The sequence below is a fragment of the Hipposideros armiger genome, unplaced genomic scaffold (genome assembly GCF_001890085.2).
Source record: "Hipposideros armiger isolate ML-2016 unplaced genomic scaffold, ASM189008v1 scaffold_228, whole genome shotgun sequence".
NCBI classification, from domain to species: Eukaryota; Metazoa; Chordata; class Mammalia; order Chiroptera; family Hipposideridae; genus Hipposideros; species Hipposideros armiger.
This window is the reverse complement of record NW_017731578.1, coordinates 2,130,934-2,141,035: the sequence shown is the minus strand read 5'-3', so window position 1 is coordinate 2,141,035 and position 10,102 is coordinate 2,130,934. Positions and strand designations below refer to the sequence as shown.

At 52.3% G+C, this 10,102-nt stretch overlaps 1 protein-coding gene across 1 annotated transcript in view; it reads left to right on the top strand.

Annotated features, from left to right (window-relative positions):
• Window positions 1-6,920, top strand: part of LOC109389307 (SH3 and multiple ankyrin repeat domains protein 3-like) — a 65,034-nt gene extending 58,114 nt beyond the window's left edge. The window contains exons 9-10 of the mRNA XM_019654722.1: window positions 6,321-6,398; window positions 6,868-6,920. Coding sequence (XP_019510267.1) covers window positions 6,321-6,398; window positions 6,868-6,876 — 87 coding nt within the window. The 3' untranslated portion in view covers window positions 6,877-6,920. The remainder of the gene's footprint in view (window positions 1-6,320; window positions 6,399-6,867) is intronic.
• The last annotated feature ends 3,182 nt before the right edge of the window (window positions 6,921-10,102 follow it).

Sequence of the window (10,102 nt, the reverse complement as noted above, 5' to 3'; positions counted from 1 at the left end):
TGGTGGTGATGGTGATGGTGGTAATCTGTTGGTGATGGTACCACTGCTGTTAATTTGCCTTACCAGGCCTCACGTTATTAAATCTAAAAGCATCCAGGCTTATGGATCAGTGTGTGTGTTCCATCAATTTTAGGCAGGCTGCATCTGCACACTTCTAATAAAACACACTATGATCAGACTATCTCTCCTTCTCTTATGAAATCAGCTAATTAGGGCTCTGATTGTAAGCCACAAATTGTGTCTAATCTGCCACCTTCCTCAGCCTCTCGCTGGCTTTCCAGGAGCCCCAGAGGGACGGACGCTGGTGTGTGTTTTTCTGCCCTGGATAATGAAGGAAGGGAAGGAGTTCTAAATATCAAAGGTTCCGAGGCCAGGCTACTTGCCTGGAAGGTAAAAAGCAGGCCCTGCTGTCTCGAGCCGTTAGGAGAGGGGCTTCCTTTGCTTGTGTCTCATGCCCTGTGCGTTGCCCCACACAGTGCTCGTCAGCTCAGCGGTGCCTCCCCGGGGCCATCACAGGGTGGTACTCCCCTGAGCATTGAGGGTGTGCCTCTTGCTGGGAAAGGCGTCCACACCTGAGATTCCCGCAATGGGCTTCTGGTGGCCACTGTTGGTTGTCCTTCTTTATGCAAATCAGGAGATCAAGGCTCGGCCCAGAGGAGCTCACCCAGTAAGTGGAAGGCTGGGCTTCCAACCCGCACTCTAGTTCTTGTCCCCCAGGCTGACACATTCCTGTAACCCCTTGATTGGGGTGGGGACAAGTCAGGTACAGGCATTGTGTGCCCGCCACCAGGCGAGCTGTGGTCTTTGGGCTGCAGTTCTTCAAGGGGAGGGTTGGTCCACGGGGCCTGGTTACAGCCCGCACTGGTGACATCAGTGTCCCGGCTCTCCACTTGACCATTTTACTAACTTCATGCCCCTGAGCTCTTCCGAGGATTACGTCTGCCTCGACAGGCTCGTTTCAAAGGATAACTTAAACTGGAAACGGGTTCCTGACATAACTTGGGGTATTTAGCACTTCACGTCTGTGAATTTAATTGACATTTAAGTGAAAATCACCTCAGTGCTTGGGAAATCGGAATGAAAACCCTGGCTGCAATGCTGACTGGGTCATATTGGGCACACCAGCAGCCGGCATCTGTCACCGTGCAGCTCAGCCTCTCAGTGGCATCGTCCCCTGGGGTCCAGGCCCCACACTCCTGGTGTCTGAATTCTCCCCTGCAGCGATGTCAGGCAGGCTTGTGTCCTTTGTTACTTTCTAGAACACGCAGTGGCCCTCGGCGAGTATTGGGTAACCTCCCCGTGAGCTCTGGCGGTGATGTCCGAGCCTGACTGACATCCCATGTGGAGATTATAGGTGGCTCCTCCCCACCGTGCAGAGATGTCCTCTCCGGGGCTGCAGACTGAAACCTGGGCCACCCTCCTGTCTTTCACGATCCCCCTCGTCCCAGGTCTTGTCAGCTCCCTTGCGTCCCCTCCACCACGCCCATCCTTGCCCAGGCCGCAGGCACCTTTCCCCAGACTGCCGCACTCACTGCCCAGCGGGCCCCTTGCTCCAGCCTTCCTTCCCTCTAACCCACTTCCCGCTGAACAGGTCCACGCAGGTCAGTTTGTGTTCCCCTGTAATGAAAGTGCCCTTCACATGAACCCAGAGGTCCTTGTCCCCCATCCGTGTGTCTCCTGCCCACCCTCACCCCAACTCGCTGCAGCCCAGCCACAGGGCCTTTGCACTCCCCCCTCTGCTGGGACTGCGTCCCCGGTTGTCACAGGGCTCTTCTCTGGTTGCTGAGGTCACTCGCTCAGGGAGGCCTTCCTTGGCCACCTGCCCTCACTCTCTCCATTGCATAACTCTTTCTGTTGTTTGCATGGCGCTCTGTGTCTCCAGGGGCTAGGGCAGTACCTGGCTCGGTCCATGCTCAGTATCGATTCCTTGCATGCACGAATGAATACGCTTTCTGGCTCTGTGTCTTCACGTATAAAGTGGAAATGATGGCGCCTGGGCTCCTGCAGCGGGTGGTGACCCAGAGGGGTGGTATACCTTGGCCAGGCCTTGAAAATGTTTCTTGAAAATGCTTGGGCAGGTGACGAGGGTACTTTAGTTAAGGGAAGTGTCTCCTAAAACTCACACGAAGAAGATACTTGGCAGTGACGTGATATCCCTGTGCTTTGGTGCTCAAAAAACCCCAAATGAGTATCGCTTTTATTTCTACACTTGATGGACTTAAAAGGATGCAGGCACAGGTCAGGGTACTGTACAAGGTACAGCGCAGAAAGGATCGCGGGCAGCTGCCAGCTGCACAAGGCAACAGTTAGGCTTTTCTTAGCAACCCCTCTGGGTCACAACTCTCCTTTTTTCTCCCCTTCTGAAACCGCAGTTTTACACTTAACCCTTCCCAGGACTCTGCTTCCTAATCTGTGAAATGGGCCTCCTGCTAGCCCCCAGCAGGGGCGCTCTGAGGGTGAGTCAGAAGGAACAGGCAGATCTGTTTTCTGAACTGCAAAGCGCACGTGTGCGTGCAGACACACACGTACACAAACACACATGTACACAATTCACAAACACAGACATGCACATACGCGCACATACGCACACACATAGCCTCCCGCGTGCGCGCACACACACGCCCCGGGTATAATTGTTACTAAGCTGGGTGAACCACCTACCCTTTAATTTGGAAGTAGCTGTCTGGAACACGATTTCACCAGGAACTCTGGCAAATATTAGAGTGATGGAGAGTGTGTCTCTGGGGTTGGTTAGTATTGACTCAGAGTAATCCCTTTGTGGGTGAGAGAGGAATTTGCTGAGATCCTGGCGGGGTTCCACCTGGGAGGGTGTGGCTGGCTGTGCCTGCTGAGGATTTATTCTTGCCTTTATAGGATATAAATGTCCTTTAGGATGGGAACTTGCAGTGAAAGTGCCTCTTGGGCAATTAGGAGCATTTATAAGGAATTGCAGAGGTGGGGTCCTAGCGCCCCCGCCCCCAGGGCTTCTGTGTTCTGCTTGGTCCGCTTGCTCCCAGCTGCTGGGGATGGACAGCTGGACGTTCCTGGCTGCGCATTTCCTGGACCAGGGCCAAGTGCAAATTCAGTTCAGGGTGAGACCCCTGGGGCAGACATCCCCCGAGCCCCTAGTGGGGCCCCCCCTGCTTGCCGCCCCAGGGGATTTGCGCTCCCTTCTCTCACCTGTGCCCCTACGCCCAAATGGTGACTTGCAGAAATTCTTCCCTCCCTCCTAGCCCTGTGTTCCCGTCTCTGCCTGAGTTCTCGCAGATATAATGCCCTCTTCTTCTCTCTTCTCCCTACAAACTTTTTCCTCACTGAGCATGGTAATGTTCTTGTTTTAGTTAATTAGATCAATTTACTTTGGGTTGTAAGTAACAGGACCCAAGTGGGCATAATTGAAAGGGAGCAGACGCTGGGCTGCGCTCTGGAAGCTGGGGCAGGGGGAGGGGGCCTGGGGCAGGACCGGAAAGCTCGGGGGCCAGGGTTCTAATAAAACTTTATTTATAAAACCCGCTGGGTCCGATTTGGCCCACAGGCTGTAGTTTGAGAGTCTGGAATAAAATGACAAGACCCGTATGGGATCCTCACCTGCCTCTGTCCCAGGTGTGTGGCCTCTCGGGCTGGGTTTCCAGGGCTTGTCACCATCTGAACTAATGCCGGGGGACTTTAAAAAACCTGGGTTTAATTGTACCCCAAAATGAAAGATGTGTTTGCTGAACATCCTTATATCTTTTTAAATTTTCTTAAACATCTGTAGTCCTCAAAGCATCACGTGAACGCAGCTCATGGACAAATGCAGGCAGTGTAGAGAGTGGGCAGAGGCCTCCGTGGTCCCCTCCCCCAAGCCGTCGTGCACGTCCTCTGCCTCGTTTGTATCACGACACGTGGTCGCCCACACCCACAGCTTAGCTCCAGCTAAGCGGGGCTCCTGGTTTGTGTCCTCTCCGCTTGCTGACGGTCACCCAACCTTCCTCTCCAAGGGCTCCCCCTGTCATCACGCGGAGGCCGCCCTCTCTGTTGCCGGAGTCCCACAGCTCTCCATTCCCTTAGGGACACCCCCTCTCCACCCTGTAGCGGTCCGCAGAGGACACCCTCCATCCAGGCCGCAGACCTGGCCTGACGCCACGCGCATGCCTAAGCACCCAGGTGACTTTTACGCAGTGACTGAAGTCAGCCGTGGGGTGCAGCTGGGGGCCCCAGGACCCCGGCAGCTTGAGGACGCAGAGGCCAGGTAGTCTTTGTCACAGAACTTACATGGGCCCCCACCCGTGGCCACATGGTTGATACACAGCCGCACCCTCTCAGGTACCATCCCCAGGCTGAGTGCTGCTCAGAGAACCGGGGTCCCTGTACCTTTACTTCTGTTTGCTCTGTTCACACGTGGCTTCCTCATTAATATCATCCCCCCGAGGTGGAGGCCCCAGTGGATCCCTGAGCCAGGTCATGGGGATCGGGACAGTCCCAGCTGGCTGCTGAGAGCTCACTCTGTCTGCCAGACCCGACGGGCTCTTGGATTGGGGTCACAGTCATGGAAGGGTAACCTGCCAGTACGGCCCGCCCTGTCTCCGATCCCCTCTCTCTTACTTTTCTAATATCTAACACCTTTCCTGAGATCTAATTCACACACCATGCAATCTACCTGTCTACGGCTAAAATACACAATTGAATGATTTTTAGCCTCTTCACACAGGTGTGCACCCATCACCACATTGCTGTTAGAACGTCTTCATCGCCCCAAGTAGAAACCCATCGGTCAATCCCTGCGTCCCTCCAGCCCTCCAGCTCTGCACAACCTCTCATCCTCTTTCTGTCTGTCTTGCCAGCTTTTTGTCTTCAGTCTGCTGTCCTACAGGACCTGTGACTTGGGCAGAGTGCCTTGGCCCTGGCCTGTCCCCAGGGCAGCAGGTCTCCTTCTGTCTGGGCTGGGGCCACTGGCCTGCCGTTCTAAGCGGTTTTCTGGGTGGAAGTGCTGGTTGGTCACACTCCTCATTCAATAGCTGCTTGCTGACATCTTCCCTGGGTGGTAATGCCCACTGTGTCTCCTTTAGACCCTGTAGGTAAAGGTGGAAAAGCTGAGATTGGCCCAGCACAGGGGTTTGGCTGCGACCTGCACAGGGGAGCCAGCGGCACAGGGGTCTGTGGTCAGGAAGGTGCCCGGCCTGTGGCAGCTATGACAAACGAACACCGGTGTGCACTTGACCATTTAAATGATCTTTGAAAAACATAATTGACTCATTCTAAACACTCCAGCAGCCTTCATTAGGGAAACGTGTTCTCACAGTTAGTGGTCTTCATTCACAGGCTGCCACCTGTCTCATTGTAGGTTTTCGTCCCCGCCCTCCTCGAAAGGGCTGGTGGGAAGTTCTCCGTCAGCCCCTGTGGGCAAGTTAGTGGATGCTCAACAAATGGACAGGAATAGGTTTCTTTTCTTTTCTTTTTTTTTCTTCTTTTTTTTTTAAGCTGAGCCATCCTGCCACCTGTTGGCAGCTCAGCGGCAGCTCAGCTCGGGCCGCACTCGAACGGCTGTTGCTCAGAGCTCACACTCTTGAGTGAGCTCTTAAGCAACTGAGCCACTCGGCCGGCCTGGAATAGGTTTATTTTCATTGTAAAACTACACAAGAAATGAATATTGCCTGCCTTTGAAAAACATTAAAAAATATTAGTAAATAGGAAGATGAAGATTCCTCCTTTTTGCTCCCTCTTCCTTTTTTCTTCGTGGGAAAGTAAATCCTGTTAACTGGCACACACCTTTCCAGACATATGCGTTCTTTATTTTTCTGCAGTGAAACAAATGAAATTAAGCCATGTTACTGCTTTGAGACTTGCGTTTTATACTTAGACGTTCTTGGCTATATTTCTTGTCAGCTTTCGTCCGTCTGCCTTCTTTTTCCCTACAACTGCCAAGGTGAAGAATGTTCTAGAATGCAATTCCACTTTATTTTAGAGCATTGCTGCCATCTCCCTGTTTTCTCTTTTCTTTTTTTCCGGATTTTACTTAGTGGTACGTGTGCAAGACTGTAGAATACAGCCTTAAAAAGTAGAACTGTTGACATGGGGTGTATACATTTAACATTGTTATAGTTACGTTGCTGTTGAAAGTGTTTGCAGCAGTTAAACTTCAACTGATAGCCTGGCGGGGTGGTTAGGGTAGGAGCAGGGGTCACCCTGATCCTGGCCACTCCGGCGAACGAAAATCGCCCTTCCTTTTGACTTTATTTACGTTTCTCTGAATTCTTGTGAGCTTGAGCCTCTGAATGGCTGTCTTTGGAGAATGTCTACGCCACCGCTGTACCAACAGATTTCTCCTTTCCAACGTGCAGGACAGCTGTGCACGGGTGCTGCTGTTCCGAGGCGGAAATAAGGAGCTGAAGAACTACAACAGCCAGACGCCGTTTCAGGTAAACAGCCTTCAGAAACAAACGCCGTGTGTGCACTGCTGGGCGGGGCGGCTCCGGGTGCCTGCACAGCCCGTCAGTATGTGGACACCAGGTTGACTGGTTCCGTTGGGGACGTTGTCTGTGTGTGGAGGCCATGTCCCCGAACCCTCATAACACAGCGGCTCGTTGATGCGGGGTGTTCACGGAAGGCGGTAAAGACGGGGAGGTTTTTAATTGTGCAGCTGTTAGGAAATGCTGGCTTCGGTGCCTGTCCTTTCAGTGGGGAGAGCTTTGTGAGAACCTCATGGGGAGGTGGCTTGTCATCCATCTAGCACCCCGACTGGGTCTGCTGTCCCGAGTGGAGCGTGGGCCAGCCCGACCCGGCACTGGCCGTGGGGGTCCACGGTGGAGCGCACAAGCCAGGGTCCTCATTAATTTTCACTGTGGTAAGATGTATATAACACAAAATTTACCATTTTAACCCTTTCAGTTGTCGTAGGTACACGCTAGACGTGTTGGCATCGCAACTAAGAATTTTGTCATCACCCTCCCAAAAACACTCCGTGCCCACTAAGCAGTCACCCCTATCTCTCCCTCCCCCAGCCCCTGGCAACCACTAATGTACTTCCTGTCTCTATGGATGTACTTATTCTGGACATTTCATGTAAATGGAATCGCATAGGTGGCCTTCTGTGTCTGGCTTTTTTCAGCACCGTGTTTTCAAGGCTCATCCATGTTGTCACATGTGTCAGTTCATTTTTATGGCTGAGTGACACCCCATTGTATCCCTAGGGGGCTCGTCTAATTTTGATGCAGCTGACCCAATGGTTTAGGGTGAAAATAAAATCTTAGCTAAATGCTCTAAGTTCCAGCAATGCATTTTGACCCTAAACACACCCTGATTCTCCACTTGAACTGAAAATTGAGGTCACTGTGATGCTCGTTTGCAAATAATTTTTACATCTTATTGAGTTGAAAGAGGTCTTTAGAACTGGCTTCCATTGGTATTTTACTAACACTCTTCCTAGATGTCACTAATATGCACAGTGTATTATTTTTATATATTATAGTTATGCTTTCTATGTGGGCTTGATGTCTTGGAAATGAGCTAGTTCCGTCTAAAAAAACTGGGCCGGATGTCTAATAACCACCATGAAAAAGTGTACTTGTTTCATTGCTGGGGCGGGCCCGGGCTTTCGCACTGAGTCATGCCCCTTGCTGATGTTTAACAGAAGGTGGACCGTAGCCGTGAGCTCCTGGTTTGCTGATGGGTCTGTGAAGCTACTGTCACTCTCCGAGAAGAAGTCCCCTTCCCACTGTGGTTATGACAGCTTGGGGCCCTCCGTGTCATTGTGGGACCACTCCTGCCACTTTGGGCTTAGCTCTGGGTTGGTGGTCTTGGTTTGAAGGTTTTTCCCCGCCATTAAAGAGTATATTTCGCGTGTCCCTTTTCCAAGTCAGGACGTTGCTTAAATCGCTTATAAACAGCAGCCCGTGCACGCCCTTTGCTTCGTGGTCAGCACGCGGGTAAAGGAAACAGCCGTTTCCGACTCTGGGCGGTGGCTTGTAACTGCCACGTGGTGCTCCAGGGCGTCAGTGTGTGTGGCATCCAGGATGTCAGTCCCTGCTTCTGTCCCATCACCACAGGGATGGGGGCACTGCTTCTTATGGGGGTCCTGGCAGGGTGCTCAGTGTATACCGTCCGTGCAGCTAAACCGCACCAGCTCAAACGCAGGGCCATTTGTCGCTATTTCTCTAATGATAATCAGGTGCCGCCGGTGGTTCTGGAAGACAATTAAGCAAAACACCCGTAAACAATGGGACTTGACTTCATGCAACCCAACCGGAGGAGGCAGTGCCCCGGCTCTGGTGGTCGTTGCCCAGGACGGACGCCAGCTGCCTGTCGGGAGCTGCTGTCCTTCCTCGGGTCTCCTGCCTCCTTGTGTCCGAATGATACAGAGATTCGACTCAGCCTGTGGCTCCTTGCCTCTAAAACGTCCCCAGCTCTCAGCTTTTGTGCACCATTCTTCTCCTCCCAATTATGAAAAGGGAATCACTTCCTGTTGTTTGAGGGGCCGTGACGGCTCTCTGTGTCGTGGAACGGGGACCCTCCGTGTCTACCGGGTGATGGTGGTGCTTTTTAGCTGCCGCTGTGAGCGTGGACCTTCCTAAGGAATCTCGGAATGTTTGACAGGGTTTATCTGGCCACGCTTCTGCTTCGTGATGTAATCTAAAGGCTTGATCAGCAGTGTCAGCAAGACTGCGGGACTCAGAACGCACGCAAACTGTCAGCTTTCCCCAGCACCACCGAGGCAGGAGCCCTGCAGGCAGGGCTGGGGCTCCGTTCTAATAAGCCTCTGGAGACTGAGGGCTGCTCAGGTTTAAGAATCAGGAGAGGCACAGGGGTGACTTTTTGAAGGCGGCGGAGGAGGAAAAGCACTCGCAGCATTACTCGGGTATATCTGAAACAATGGTGCTTGTCTTAGGCAGCTCCGGTACCATGAAATCTCACAAATGGGGCGGTTTAAACAACACACATTTACCTCTCACAGCTCTGGAGGCTAGAAATCTTAAGATCAAAGTGCCAGCAGATTTAGTGTCTGGTGAAGGCTTATAGACAGCCACCTACTCGCTGGCCTTTCTTCTGTGCATGCGTGGAGGGAGAGGGAGAGACAGGGAGAGGGGGAGAGAGGAAAGGGGAGATGGGGGGAGATGATGGAAGCACTTTTGTGTGTTGCTTCCTCTTCTTGTAGGAACAACAATCCTATCTCGTTAGGGCCCCACTCCTATGACCTCATGTAACCTTAATTAGCTTCCTAAAGACCCTGTCTCCAAATAGCATCACATTGGGGGTAGGGTTTCAACACATGAATTTTGGGGGGACACAATCAGTGTAACAGTGATGATGGTGGTGATGATGGTGATAGTGACGATGATGGTGGTGGTTGTAATGGTGTGTTGGTGATGATGGTGGTGATGATAATGGTGACAGTGGCGCTGGTGCTGTTGACAGTGGTGATGATGGCGGTGATGATGGTGATTCGAATAATGATGATGATAGTTATGATGAATATTTCCAGAAGTTTAAAGCTCACAGATCCTCTTCTGTGTGTTCTCATTTAATGAGCAACAACCCAATGAGGTCAGCGTTTTTGATCCCAGTTTACAGGAGGAACGGAATTATGGAGAGACGGATGCCTAGGGTTTTAAAATTGGTTAGTGGCTGAGTCTGAGGCCTCCAGGCCTCTAACTTCCAGTCAGGGCTCCAGGGGCCAGAGTGAGGAACACACTTCCTCTGGCATGGAACCTGTCCTGCTTCTTGGCACGGGCTGAACAACATTGGGGATCCCTTGCTTTGGAATCGCTCAGTCCAAGGGAGCAAACGTATCCTGATTCTGAAGACAGAAACGAGTCCGTGGAGGAAGCCCTAAGGAGGGGAGACTCTAAGCGAAGGGGAGAGCAGCAGGGGAGAGGCGGGCACGGCTGTGGCTGCGGCGTCAGCTCGGCCAGACGCTGGACCCCGTCATCTCGCTAATCAAACAGCAGCACCAGCGTTGCTGTGAAGGTGTCACTGTGCTTAACCCCTGTAATCAGTTGGGGTCCTTGGGAGCAAAACCCCAGTTTTTCCCAGAGAAGGAAGTCTGCCTCCAGGCTGTAACAGAGAAATACTGAGTGTCTGCCTGCCGGCGCCAACCCCCAAAACTGCATGAGCTGGTTTTTGAAAT